We start from the raw sequence: 15,573 nt of genomic DNA, 5'->3' as shown, positions 1-15,573 counted from the left end.
ACTAGTTCTATTGAGTTGAGTAGACCCATTCTTAATACTACTAGTTCTATTGAGTTGAGTAGACCCATTCTTAATACTACTAGTTGTATTGAGTTGAGTCGACCCATTCTTAATACTACTAGTTCTATTGAGTTGAGTAGACCCATTCTTAATACTACTAGTTCTATTGAGTTGAGTCGACCCATTCTTAATACTACTAGTTCTATTGAGTTGAGTAGACCCATTCTTAATACTACTAGTTCTATTGAGTTGAGTAGACCCATTCTTAATACTACTAGTTCTATTGAGTTGAGTAGACCCATTCTTAATACTACTAGTTCTATTGAGTTGAGTAGACCCATTCTTAATACTACTAGTTCTATTGAGTTGAGTAGACCCATTCTTAATACTACTAGTTCTATTGAGTTGAGTAGACCCATTCTTAATACTACTAGTCCTATTGAGTTGAGTAGACCCATTCTTAATACTACTAGTTCTATTGACTTGAGTAGACCCATTCTTAATACTACTAGTTCTATTGAGTTGAGTAGACCCATTCTTAATACTACTAGTTCTATTGAGTTGAGTAGACCCATTCTTAATACTACTAGTTCTATTGAGTTGAGTAGACCCTTTCTTAATACTACTAGTTCTATTGAGTTGAGTAGACCCATTCTTAATACTACTAGTTCTATTGAGTTGAGTAGACCCAATCTTAATACTACTAGTTCTATTGAGTTGAGTCTACCCATTCTTAATACTACTAGTTCTATTGAGTTGAGTAGACCCATTCTTAATACTACTAGTTCTATTGAGTTGAGTAGACCCATTCTTAATACTACTAGTTCTATTGAGTTGAGTAGACCCATTCTTAATACTACTAGTTCTATTGAGTTGAGTAGACCCATTCTTAATACTACTAGTTCTATTGAGTGGAGTAGACCCATTCTTAATACTACTAGTTCTATTGAGTTGAGTAGACCCATTCTTAATACTACTAGTTCTATTGAGTTGAGTAGACCCATTCTTAATACTACTAGTTCTATTGAGTTGAGTAGACCCATTCTTAATACTACTAGTTCTATTGAGTTGAGTAGACCCATTCTTAATACTACTAGTTCTATTGAATTGAGTAGACCCATTCTTAATACTACTAGTTCTATTGAGTTGAGTAGACCCATTCTTAATACTACTAGTTCTATTGAGTTGAGTAGACCCATTCTTAATACTACTAGTTCTATTGAGTTGAGTAGACCCATTCTTAATACTACTAGTTCTATTGAGTTGAGTAGACCCATTCTTAATACTACTAGTTCTATTGAGTTGAGTTGACCCATTCTTAATACTACTAGTTCTATTGAGTTGAGTAGACCCATTCTTAATACTACTAGTTCTATTGAGTTGAGTAGACCCATTCTTAATACTACTAGTCCTATTGAGTTGAGTAGACCCATTCTTAATACTACTAGTTCTATTGAGTTGAGTAGACCCATTCTTAATACTACTAGTTCTATTGAGTTGAGTAGACCCATTCTTAATACTACTAGTTCTATTGAGTTGAGTAGACCCATTCTTAATACTACTAGTTCTATTGAGTTGAGTAGACCCATTCTTAATACTACTAGTTCTATTGAGTTGAGTAGACCCATTCTTAATACTACTAGTTCTATTGAGTTGAGTAGACCCATTCTTAATACTACTAGTTCTATTGAGTTGAGTTCTATTGACCCATTCTTAATACTACTAGTTCTATTGAGTTGAGTAGACCCATTCTTAATACTACTAGTTCTATTGAGTTGAGTAGACCCATTCTTAATACTACTAGTTCTATTGAGTTGAGTAGACCCATTCTTAATACTACTAGTTCTATTGAGTTGAGTAGACCCATTCTTAATACTACTAGTTCTATTGAGTTGAGTAGACCCATTCTTAATACTACTAGTTCTATTGAGTTGAGTAGACCCATTCTTAATACTACTAGTTCTATTGAGTTGAGTAGACCCATTCTTAATACTACTAGTTCTATTGAGTTGAGTAGACCCATTCTTAATACTCCTAGTTCTATTGAGTTGAGTAGACCCATTCTTAATACTACTAGTTCTATTGAGTTGAGTAGACCCATTCTTGAGTTGAGTAGACCCATTCTTAATACTACTAGTTCTATTGAGTTGAGTAGACCCATTCTTAATACTACTAGTTCTATTGAATTGAGTAGACCCATTCTTAATACTACTAGTTCTATTGAGTTGAGTAGACCCATTCTTAATACTACTAGTTCTATTGAGTTGAGTAGACCCTTTCTTAATACTACTAGTTCTATTGAGTTGAGTAGACCCATTCTTAATACTACTAGTTCTATTGAGTTGAGTAGACCCATTCTTTCTATTGAGTTGAGTAGACCCATTCTTGAGTTGAGGAGACCCATTCTTAATACTACTAGTTCTATTGAGTTGAGTAGACCCATTCTTAATACTACTAGTCCTATTGAGTTGAGTAGACCCATTCTTAATACTACTAGTTCTATTGAGTTGAGTAGACCCTTTCTTAATACTACTAGTTGTATTGAGTTGAGTAGACCCATTCTTGAGTTGAGTAGACCCATTCTTAATACTACTAGTTGTATTGAGTTGAGTAGACCCATTCTTAATACTACTAGTTGTATTGAATTGAGTAGACCCATTCTTAATACTACTAGTTCTATTGAGTTGAGTAGACCCATTCTTAATACTACTAGTTCTATTGAGTTGAGTAGACCCTTTCTTAATACTACTAGTTCTATTGAGTTGAGTAGACCCATTCTTAATACTACTAGTTCTATTGAGTTGAGTAGACCCATTCTTGAGTTGAGGAGACCCATTCTTAATACTACTAGTTCTATTGAGTTGAGTAGACCCATTCTTAATACTACTAGTCCTATTGAGTTGAGTAGACCCATTCTTAATACTACTAGTTCTATTGAGTTGAGTAGACCCTTTCTTAATACTACTAGTTCTATTGAGTTGAGTCGACCCATTCTTAATACTACTAGTTCTATTGAGTTGAGTAGACCCATTCTTAATACTACTAGTTCTATTGAGTTGAGTAGACCCATTCTTAATACTACTAGTTCTATTGAGTTGAGTAGACCCATTCTTAATACTACTAGTCCTATTGAGTTGAGTAGACCCATTCTTAATACTACTAGTTCTATTGAGTTGAGTAGACCCATTCTTAATACTACTAGTTCTATTGAGTGGAGTCGACCCATTCTTAATACTACTAGTTCTATTGAGTTGAGTAGACCCATTCTTAATACTACTAGTTCTATTGAGTTGAGTAGACCCATTCTTAATACTACTAGTTCTATTGAGTTGAGTAGACCCATTCTTAATACTACTAGTTCTATTGAGTTGAGTAGACCCTTTCTTAATACTACTAGTTCTATTGAGTTGAGTAGACCCATTCTTAATACTACTAGTTCTATTGAGTTGAGTAGACCCATTCTTAATACTACTAGTTCTATTTAGTTGAGTAGACCCATTCTTAATACTACTAGTTCTATTGAGTTGAGTAGACCCTTTCTTAATACTACTAGTTCTATTGAGTTGAGTAGACCCATTCTTAATACTACTAGTTCTATTGAGTTGAGTAGACCCATTCTTAATACTACTAGTTCTATTGAGTTGAGTCGACCCATTCTTAATACTACTAGTTCTATTGAGTTGAGTAGACCCTTTCTTAATACTACTAGTTCTATTGAGTTTAGTAGACCCATTCTTAATACTACTAGTTCTATTGAGTTGAGTAGACCCATTCTTAATACTACTAGTTCTATTGAGTTGAGTAGACCCATTCTTAATACTACTAGTTCTATTGAGTTGAGTAGACCCATTCTTAATACTACTAGTTCTATTGAGTTGAGTAGACCCATTCTTAATACTACTAGTTCTATTGAGTTGAGTAGACCCATTCTTAATACTACTAGTTCTATTGAGTTGAGTAGACCCATTCTTAATACTACTAGTTCTATTGAGTTGAGTAGACCCATTCTTAATACTACTAGTTCTATTGAGTGGAGTCGACCCATTCTTAATACTACTAGTTCTATTGAGTTGAGTAGACCCATTCTTAATACTACTAGTTCTATTGAGTTGAGTAGACCCATTCTTAATACTACTAGTTCTATTGAGTTGAGTAGACCCATTCTTAATACTACTAGTTCTATTGAGTTGAGTAGACCCATTCTTAATACTACTAGTTCTATTGAATTGAGTAGACCCATTCTTAATACTACTAGTTCTATTGAGTTGAGTAGACCCATTCTTAATACTACTAGTTCTATTGAGTTGAGTAGACCCTTTCTTAATACTACTAGTTCTATTGAGTTGAGTAGACCCATTCTTAATACTACTAGTTCTATTGAGTTGAGTAGACCCATTCTTAATACTACTAGTTCTATTGAGTTGAGTTGACCCATTCTTAATACTACTAGTTCTATTGAGTTGAGTAGACCCATTCTTAATACTACTAGTTCTATTGAGTTGAGTAGACCCATTCTTAATACTACTAGTTCTATTGAGTTGAGTAGACCCATTCTTGAGTTGAGTAGACCCATTCTTAATACTACTAGTTGTATTGAGTTGAGTAGACCCATTCTTAATACTACTAGTTCTATTGAATTGAGTAGACCCATTCTTAATACTACTAGTTCTATTGAGTTGAGTAGACCCATTCTTAATACTACTAGTTCTATTGAGTTGAGTAGACCCTTTCTTAATACTACTAGTTCTATTGAGTTGAGTAGACCCATTCTTAATACTACTAGTTCTATTGAGTTGAGTAGACCCATTCTTAATACTACTAGTTCTATTGAGTTGAGTAGACCCATTCTTAATACTACTAGTTCTATTGAGTTGAGTAGACCCATTCTTAATACTACTAGTTCTATTTAGTTGAGTAGACCCATTCTTAATACTACTAGTTCTATTGAGTTGAGTAGACCCTTTCTTAATACTACTAGTTCTATTGAGTTGAGTAGACCCATTCTTAATACTACTAGTTCTATTGAGTTGAGTAGACCCATTCTTAATACTACTAGTTCTATTGAGTTGAGTCGACCCATTCTTAATACTACTAGTTCTATTGAGTTGAGTAGACCCTTTCTTAATACTACTAGTTCTATTGAGTTTAGTAGACCCATTCTTAATACTACTAGTTCTATTGAGTTGAGTAGACCCATTCTTAATACTACTAGTTCTATTGAGTTGAGTAGACCCATTCTTAATACTACTAGTTCTATTGAGTTGAGTAGACCCATTCTTAATACTACTAGTTATATTGAGTTGAGTAGACCCATTCTTAATACTACTAGTTCTATTGAGTTGAGTAGACCCATTCTTAATACTACTAGTTCTATTGAGTTGAGTAGACCCATTCTTAATACTACTAGTTCTATTGAGTTGAGTAGACCCATTCTTAATACTACTAGTTCTATTGAGTGGAGTCGACCCATTCTTAATACTACTAGTTCTATTGAGTTGAGTAGACCCATTCTTAATACTACTAGTTCTATTGAGTTGAGTAGACCCATTCTTAATACTACTAGTTCTATTGAGTTGAGTAGACCCATTCTTAATACTACTAGTTCTATTGAGTTGAGTAGACCCATTCTTAATACTACTAGTTCTATTGAGTTGAGTAGAACAATTCTTAATACTACTAGTTCTATTGAGTTGAGTTGACCCATTCTTAATACTACTAGTTCTATTGAGTTGAGTAGACCCATTCTTAATACTACTAGTTCTATTGAGTTGAGTAGACCCATTCTTAATACTACTAGTTCTATTGAGTTGAGTAGACCCATTCTTGAGTTGAGTAGACCCATTCTTAATACTACTAGTTGTATTGAGTTGAGTAGACCCATTCTTAATACTACTAGTTCTATTGAATTGAGTAGACCCATTCTTAATACTACTAGTTCTATTGAGTTGAGTAGACCCATTCTTAATACTACTAGTTCTATTGAGTTGAGTAGACCCTTTCTTAATACTACTAGTTCTATTGAGTTGAGTAGACCCATTCTTAATACTACTAGTTCTATTGAGTTGAGTAGACCCATTCTTGAGTTGAGGAGACCCATTCTTAATACTACTAGTTCTATTGAGTTGAGTAGACCCATTCTTAATACTACTAGTCCTATTGAGTTGAGTAGACCCATTCTTAATACTACTAGTTCTATTGAGTTGAGTAGACCCTTTCTTAATACTACTAGTTCTATTGAGTTGAGTAGACCCATTCTTAATACTACTAGTTCTATTGAGTTGAGTAGACCCATTCTTAATACTACTAGTTCTATTGAGTTGAGTAGACCCATTCTTAATACTACTAGTTCTATTGAGTTGAGTAGACCCATTCTTAATACTACTAGTTCTATTGAGTTGAGTCGACCCATTCTTAATACTACTAGTTCTATTGAGTTGAGTAGACCCATTCTTAATACTACTAGTTCTATTGAGTTGAGTAGACCCAATCTTAATACTACTAGTTCTATTGAGTTGAGTCGACCCATTCTTAATACTACTAGTTCTATTGAGTTGAGTAGACCCATTCTTAATACTACTAGTTCTATTGAGTTGAGTAGACCCATTCTTAATACTACTAGTTCTATTGAGTTGAGTAGACCCATTCTTAATACTACTAGTCCTATTGAGTTGAGTAGACCCATTCTTAATACTACTAGTTCTATTGAGTTGAGTAGACCCATTCTTAATACTACTAGTTCTATTGAGTGGAGTCGACCCATTCTTAATACTACTAGTTCTATTGAGTTGAGTAGACCCATTCTTAATACTACTAGTTCTATTGAGTTGAGTAGACCCATTCTTAATACTACTAGTTCTATTGAGTTGAGTAGACCCATTCTTAATACTACTAGTTCTATTGAGTTGAGTAGACCCTTTCTTAATACTACTAGTTCTATTGAGTTGAGTAGACCCATTCTTAATACTACTAGTTCTATTGAGTTGAGTAGACCCATTCTTAATACTACTAGTTCTATTTAGTTGAGTAGACCCATTCTTAATACTACTAGTTCTATTGAGTTGAGTAGACCCTTTCTTAATACTACTAGTTCTATTGAGTTGAGTAGACCCATTCTTAATACTACTAGTTCTATTGAGTTGAGTAGACCCATTCTTAATACTACTAGTTCTATTGAGTTGAGTCGACCCATTCTTAATACTACTAGTTCTATTGAGTTGAGTAGACCCTTTCTTAATACTACTAGTTCTATTGAGTTTAGTAGACCCATTCTTAATACTACTAGTTCTATTGAGTTGAGTAGACCCATTCTTAATACTACTAGTTCTATTGAGTTGAGTAGACCCATTCTTAATACTACTAGTTCTATTGAGTTGAGTAGACCCATTCTTAATACTACTAGTTATATTGAGTTGAGTAGACCCATTCTTAATACTACTAGTTCTATTGAGTTGAGTAGACCCATTCTTAATACTACTAGTTCTATTGAGTTGAGTAGACCCATTCTTAATACTACTAGTTATATTGAGTTGAGTAGACCCATTCTTAATACTACTAGTTCTATTGAGTTGAGTAGACCCATTCTTAATACTACTAGTTCTATTGAGTTGAGTAGACCCATTCTTAATACTACTAGTTCTATTGAGTTGAGTAGACCCATTCTTAATACTACTAGTTCTATTGAGTTGAGTAGACCCATTCTTAATACTACTAGTTCTATTGAGTTGAGTAGACCCATTCTTAATACTACTAGTTATATTGAGTTGAGTAGACTCATTCTTAATACTACTAGTTCTATTGAGTTGAGTCGACCCATTCTTAATACTACGAGTTACAGTCGGAAGTTTACATTCACTTAGGTTGGAGTCATTAAAAGTTGTTTTCAACCACTCCACACATTTCTTATTAACAAACTATAATTTGCATGACAAGTAATTTTTCCAACAATTGTTTACAGACAGATTATTTCACTTATAATTCACTGTATCACAATTCCAGTGGGTCAGAAGTTTACATACACTAAGTTGACTGTGCCTTTAAACAGCTTGGAAAATTCTAGAAAATGATGTCATGGCTTTAGAAGCTTCTGATAGGCTAATTGACATCATTTGAGTCAATTTGAGGTGTACCTGTGTATGTATTTCAAGGCCTACCTTCAAACTCAGTGCTTCTTTGCCTGACAACATGGTTAAATCAAAAGAAATCAGCCAAAAAAATTGTAGACCTTCACAAGTCTGGTTCATCTTTGGGAGAAATTTCCAAACGTCTGAAGGTACCACATTCACCTGTACAAACAATAGTAAGCAAGTATATTACACACCATGGGACCACGCAGCCATCATACCGCTCAGGAAGGAGACGCGTTCTGTCTCCTAGAGATGAATGTACTTTGGTGCGAAAAGTGCAAATCAATCCCAGAACAACAGCAAAGGACCTTGTGAAGACGCTGGAGGAAACAAGTTCAAAAGTATCTATATCCACAGTAAAATGAGTCCTATATTAACATAACCTGAAAGGCAGCTCAGCAAGGAAGAAGCCACTGCTCCAAAACTACCATATAAAAAGCCAGACTACGGTTTGCAACTGCACATGGGGACAAAGATCATACTTTTTGGAGAATTGTCCTCTGGTCTGATGAAACAAAAATAGAACTGTTTGGCCATAATGACCATCGTTATATGTGGAGGAAAAAGGGGGAGGTCTGCAAGCCGAAGAACACCATCAAAACTGTGAAGCACGGGGGTGGCAGCATCATGTTGTGGAGGTGCTTTACTGCAGGAGGGACTGGTGCACTTCACACAATACATGGCATCACAAGGGAGGAAAAGTATGTGGATGTGGACATCTCAAGACACAAGACAGTCAGGAAGTTAAAGCTTGGTCGCAAATGGGTCTCCCAAATGGACAATGACCTCAAGCATACTTCCAAAGTTGTGGCAAAATGGCTTAAGGACAACAAAGTCATCACGAAGTCCTGACCTCAATCCTATAGAAATTTGTGGGCAGAACTGAAAAAGTGTGTGCAAGCAAGGAGGCCGACAAACCTGACTCAGTTATACCAGCTCTGTCAGGAGGAACGGGCCAAAACTCACCCAACTTAGTGTGGGAAGTATATACTAATTGAGTGTATGTAAACTTCTGACCCACTGGGAATGTGATGAAAGAAATAAAAGCTGAAATAAATCTCTATTATTCTGACATTTCACATTCTTAAAATAAAGTGGTGATCCTAACTAAACTAAGGAAGGGAATTTTCACTAGGATTAAATGTCAGGAATTGTGAAAGACTGAGTTTAAATGTATTTGGCTGTATGTAAACTTTCGACTTCAACTGTATGTTCAAGTTCAGTTGAGTTGAGCAGGCCCATTCTTAACTCTACTAGTTCCATTAAGTTGACAAGACCCTTCTGGATTCTTGTACAGTAGTTGTATGACCTCTGACCCCTTACCGGTGACCTGGTTTGGACTCTGTACAGGCAATGTCCCTGCGAGCAGACGCAGCCCAGTGTGGAGGGGTGGTGGTGGAGCTTGAGTCTGATGACATCAGGGAGGCTCGGGCCAGGAAGGCCAGGAGTACATCAGGTCAGCTCGTCTATTGCGGGAGTGGACAGAGAGAGATGACCAGGAGTTTACCCTGACCTCATGACCTGACAATACAACTACACAGCTATTACTTAATGATGATGTAACAACACGTTGAGATTGTCGGAACCACAGTGTTACAGTTATATAGGTATTAGAGCAATTCAATGTAAAGTGCTAGGTGTAAGAGCAACTTAATGTAAAGTGCTAGGTGTATGAGCTACTTAATGTAAAGTGTTAGGTGTACGATCTACTTGTTAGGTGTTAGAGTAACTTAATGTAAAGTGTTAGGTGTTAGAGTAACTTAATGTAGTGTTAGGTGTACGAGCTACTAAATGTAAAGTGTTAGGTGTTAGAGTAACTTAATGTAGTGTTAGGTGTGCGATCTACTTAATGTAAAATGTTAGGTGTTAGAGTAACTTAATGTAAATTGTTAGGTATAAGAGCTACTTAATGTAAAGGGTTAGGTATAAGAGCTACTTAATGTAAAGTTTTAGGTGTGTGATCTACTTAATGTAAAATGTTAGGTATAAGAGCAACTTAATGTAGTGTTTAGTTGTAAGAGCTGCTTAATGTAAAGTGCGAGGCATAAGAGCTACTTAATGTAACGTGTTAAGTATAAGAGCAACTTAATGTAACGTGTTAAGTATAAGAGCAACTTAATGTAACGTGTTACAGTAGGTGTAAGATAACTTAATGTAAAGTGTTAGGCATAAGAGCTACTTAATGTAAAGTGTTAGGTGTAAGAGCTACTTAATGTAAAGTGTTCGGTGTACGATCTACTTCATGTTAAGTGTTAGGTCTAAGAGCTACTTAATGTAAAGTGTTAGGTATAAGAGCTACTTAATGTAAAGTGTTAGGTGTACGATCTACTTAACGTAAAGTGTTAGGTATAAGAGCCACTTAATGTAAAGTGTTAGGTATAAGAGCTACTTAATGTAAAGTGTTAGGTGTACGATCTACTTAATGTAAAGTGTTAGGTATAAGAGCAACTTAATGCTTTTGTTTTCTGATCAGAACACATCCTGGTCCTAAATATGTTCAGACATACTCTGATGCCCAGTGCTTAATGTTTTCCAGCTCTAGATGCAGAATGTGTCCTGTAGACTCATAATGATGTTATCTCTGGTTATTGTTCATGTTACTGTGTGTCTCTGTTGAACATACTCACCAGGGTCAGCCCTCATCTACCTCAGGGGCCCTAAATTCCTGATCTACGTCAGTGGGGCGCTGTCAATGTGGGTAAGAAGCCTTTTCATGTAACAGCAATGGGTAAGGGAGCTACAAGGCCATACTGGCTGGACACTAAGGTTTATGTCATCAACCTGGTAGTGTCTTGCAAATCAATGAAAGATGGACATACTTTACATTTCTCTTTATGCCCTTTACCCCTAGAAAGAGTAAAAAGCTAAAAGCAAAAAGCTGAAAACGTTCTTCTCCGTCATGATAACTATTTGTCTTATCTAACAGGGTGACCGTATGTGGCACTTTGCCATTTCGGTGTTCCTGATCGAGCTGTATGGACGGAACCTGCTGCTGACCGCAATATTCGGCTTGGTGGTGGCGGGGTCAGTGCTGCTGTTAGGGGCGTTGATTGGGGACTGGGTTGACCGCAACCCCAGGAACAAAGGTTAGACCAACAATAATTTATATTTACAGCTATAGGGACTGACATCTAGTCCCAAATGGCACCCTAAAGGTACTGCAATATAATAGGGAAGAGGATGCTATTTGGGACACAGTCCTAATTGCCTGCCTCTCTGCCTCACATGGGCACTCTGCAGTTCAAACAGTAACAAAGTTGCATCCTACCACTATTTTGGTAAATTGCTGAGGGATTTGGCTGGATAAATGAAACCACTCACAAATTCATAGATAGAGCTATGGAAGTACTGACCATCCATGAGACGAACATTATAGTTGTATTCATGTTTTTAAGCTATACAGAGTTAGTTTACATTTTCAAAGTAAAACAAGTGTATATTTGGGGATCTAATGGGATACAACAGATGATCTAAGCTCATTAGTCATTTATAAGTAATAATATTTTAGAATCAATGGCTATATATCATTACATTAAAAGTCCAAAAATGAATGTACTATGGCAACTGCAGAATGCCCCTTTAAGACCAATGATACTTTTATGGTTCTGTAGAAGTTTTTATGGTTCTCTGAAATGCATTGTTCCAGAATATTTTAGAGTCTTAGTTTCTTCTCCCTCCTTGGTTTTAGTGGCACATGCATCCTTGTTGGTTCAGAACATTTCAGTGACGGTGTGTAGCATTGTGCTGATGTTGGTCTTCTTATATAAACAGTGGATTGAGAGCATTTGGGATGGCTGGTTAACTGTGAGTATATTTTTCATTTTCTCTCCCATACTGTCTGAACTCTCATGATATGAACCAACAGTATGTTTTGGAATCAGATATGAATTTAAATAGTATTTGTATCCTTTCAAAGACTTTATCTGCACTTGATTGAGTTTGCCTGGTGCAATGGAACCAATGGAATAGTCCTAAAATGACAAACCCCACCCATCCAGTGCTCCAGGCATGCTCAATCAAACGCTCAATGTATTTGAAAGAAAATGAATACTATTTAAACCCAGGTCTGTTGAGAATCAGGCTAGATATATTATTGCAAACTGCTGTGACGGTTGCTGTTTCACCTGCACTGTTCTGTGTCCATGTTGTTGCTGCTGCTGTTCTGAGCCTCCTGCTGCTCTGTGCTGTCATGTGTAGTAACGTGTTGCATCACAAAACTTACACAAGGTGGTTTGTTATACGGTGGTGATCGTCCTGGCAGATGTGGCTAACCTAGCAAGCACAGCGCTGACTATCGCCATCCAGAGGGACTGGATTGTGGTTATCACTGGATACAACCGGGGTCACCTCGCCGGTGAGACTGGCAGACCTGCCACACGCTATTACATCACAAGGGATTGTTGTTTCTGTTTCAGCTGCTGAACTGGCTGCTGGTTAATTTAAAGCACTTCAAGGTTATCAGACACTCTATGTATTTAGTTTATCTAGGATGTATCACATGCATTACAATAGAGGCAGTTTGATAATGTAGCCATTAGTAAAGCTGGTAACACAGATACCATATCACCACAACCAAACTAAACCCTGTACCTTTTGGTTGATTCTCATCTGAAGGGATGAATGCTACCATGCGGCGCATCGATCAGGTGACCAACATCCTGGCACCGCTGGCGGTGGGACAGGTCATGACCCTGGCCTCCAACGTGATCGGCTGCGGTTTCATCCTGGGCTGGAACCTGGTGTCCCTCATCGTAGAGTTTATCTTCCTGTCCCGGGTCTACCGCATTGTCCCGGCGCTGTCCGTCAAACCACCTGCGCCCGAGGACGGCCAGGCCTCCCTGGAGAGACCAGCAAAGAGGACGGAGGGACTGCTGGAGGGAGGGGGTCACAAGGTCAGTGTCCTGTTGTCCTGGTTACTGTGTGACTACTTCAGTAGTTGAGTTGGTAAAGTAAAGTATAGTGGATCTTCCAACCTGTTTCATCCAACTTTACAGTGAAGCATAGCTTTACTTTACAGTAAAATTGAATGAAATTGGCTGTTTCCAGTTACAATTGTCAGTAGAGTATTGTTAGTAGCATGACTGATGCTTGTCCTCTCAGTAGATCATTGTTAGTAGCATGACTGATGCTTGTCCTCTCAGTAGATCATTGTTAGTATCATTACTGATGCTTGTCCTCTCAGTAGAGCATTGTTAGTATCATGACTGATGCTTGTCCTCTCCCTCTCAGTAGATCATTGTTAGTAGCTTGATTGATGCTTGTCCTCTCAGTAGATCATTGTTAGTATCATTACTGATGCTTGTCCTCTCAGTAGATCATTGTTAGTAGCTTGATTGATGCTTGTTCTCTCATCTAGATCATTGTTAGTAGCTTGACTGATGCTTGTCCTCTCAGTAGATCATTGTTAGTAGCATGACTGATGCTTGTCCTCTCAGTAGATCATTGTTAGTAGCTTGACTGATGCTTGTCCTCTCCCTCTCAGTAGAGCATTGTTAGTAGCATGACTGATGCTTGTCCTCTCAGTAGATCATTGTTAGTATCATACTGATGCTTGTCCTCTCAGTAGAGCATTGTTAGTAGCATGACTGATGCTTGTCCTCTCAGTAGAGCATTGTTAGTATCATTACTGATGCTTGTCCTCTCAGTAGAGCATTGTTAGTAGCATGACTGATGCTTGTCCTCTCAGTAGAGCATTGTTAGTATCATTACTGATGCTTGTCCTCTCCCTCTCAGTAGATCATTGTTAGTAGCTTGATTGATGCTTGTCCTCTCAGTAGATCATTGTTAGTAGCATGACTGATGCTTGTCCTCTCAGTAGATCATTGTTAGTAGCATGACTGATGCTTGTCCTCTCAGTAGATCATTGTTAGTAGCTTGACTGATGCTTGTCCTCTCAGGAGATCATTGTTAGTAGCATGACTGATGCTTGTCCTCTCAGTAGAGCATTGTTAGTATCATTACTGATGCTTGTCCTCTCAGTAGATCATTGTTAGTAGCACGACTGATGCTTGTCCTCTCAGTAGATCATTGTTAGTAGCATGACTGATGCTTGTCCTCTCAGTAGATCATTGTTAGTAGCATGACTGATGCTTGTCCTCTCAGGAGATCATTGTTAGTAGCATGACTGATGCTTGTCCTCTCAGTAGATCATTGTTAGTAGCTTGACTTATGCTTGTCCTCTCCCTCTCAGTAGAGCATAGTGAGGTGGTGACATCAGCCCCGGGCCTCAGTGATGACGACATGAGCCTGAACCTCAAGGAGATCACCAACCTGCCTCTATGTTTTGGACGCTTCCGCTGGCTGCTGAGCACCTGTAAGGACGGCTGGAGGGCCTACTACCGCCAGGATGTCTTCCTGGCTGGGATGGGCCTGGCCTTCCTCTACACAACTGTCCTGGGCTTCGACTGCATCACCACGGGCTACGCCTACACCCAGGGCATCAGTGGCTCCCTGCTCAGTCTGCTGATGGGGGTCTCGGCTATAACAGGCCTCATGGGCACCATCATGTTCACCAAGCTGAGGAAGGCCTACGGTTTAGTCAACACAGGCATCATCTCCAGCTGTCTCCATCTTTGCTGTCTGCTGCTGTGTGTGTGTTCTGTGTTCGCCCCCGGCAGCCCCATGGACCTCCGCCTGCTCAGGCCCTTCCTGGACGCCAACGCCAACTCAACGTTGTCGGCGGCCGGGGGGATGGTGGAGGGCCAGAGGCAGAAACACACCTACCCGATGCGGGGTGGCATTAATCAGCCACTGCTGCCCGACCGCTCGTCCATCCACTGGACCAACAACACGGTGCTGTTTGAGAATATGCCATCAGGCATGGAGCCAGACTCCTACATCTCTATAATCCTGCTGTTCTTGGGGTCATCACAGCACGCATCGGTGAGTAAGAGGGACGAGCAGACCCAGGCCCTTCACAATTGGATTGAGTTGCTGATCCACAGTTTAACAATAGCAACAGTATTATGCATGTTTCTAACATAGGCTGTGGGTATTCAGTTCTTTTGAAACTCAACAGTAAATTAGTTCAAATAGTGTTGGAAGATAATCATTTTTGTATTATACCGGAATATTTTTACCAGTTTTGATGACAGAGTGTGGGGGTCTATCTATATAGACTATAGTTTTTATTTATTTTTATTTCACCTTTATTTAACCAGGTAGGCCAGTTGAGAACAAGTTCTCATTTGCAACTGCGACCTGGCCAAGATAAAGCGTAGCAATTCGACACATAGAACAACACAGAGTTACACATGGAATAAACAAAACATACAGTCAATAATACAGTAGAACAAAAGACAACAAAAAGTCTATATACAGTGAGTGCAAATGAGGTAAGTTAAGGAAATAAATAGGCCATGGTGGCGAAGTAATTACAATATAGCAATTAAACACTGGAATGGTAGATCGGCAGAAGATGAATGTGCAGGTAGAGATACTGGGGTGCAAA

The 15,573-nt window shown here is 38.1% G+C and overlaps 1 protein-coding gene across 1 annotated transcript; it reads left to right on the top strand.

Annotated features, from left to right (window-relative positions):
- Positions 1-9,476: 9,476 nt before the first annotated feature.
- Positions 9,477-15,005, top strand: LOC135534897 (solute carrier family 40 member 1-like; the record flags this gene model as incomplete). Its single annotated transcript, XM_064961704.1, has 7 exons — positions 9,477-9,579; positions 10,754-10,821; positions 11,050-11,209; positions 11,812-11,927; positions 12,351-12,477; positions 12,738-13,007; positions 14,317-15,005. Coding segments are annotated over exons 1-7 (1,533 nt in total), but the record flags the coding sequence as incomplete, so codon positions are not given.
- Positions 15,006-15,573: the final 568 nt, after the last annotated feature.

This window comes from Oncorhynchus masou, unplaced genomic scaffold (genome assembly GCF_036934945.1).
Source record: "Oncorhynchus masou masou isolate Uvic2021 unplaced genomic scaffold, UVic_Omas_1.1 unplaced_scaffold_4115, whole genome shotgun sequence".
Taxonomy (NCBI): domain Eukaryota; kingdom Metazoa; phylum Chordata; class Actinopteri; order Salmoniformes; family Salmonidae; genus Oncorhynchus; species Oncorhynchus masou.
This window is presented reverse-complemented; position numbering and strand designations above follow the sequence as displayed.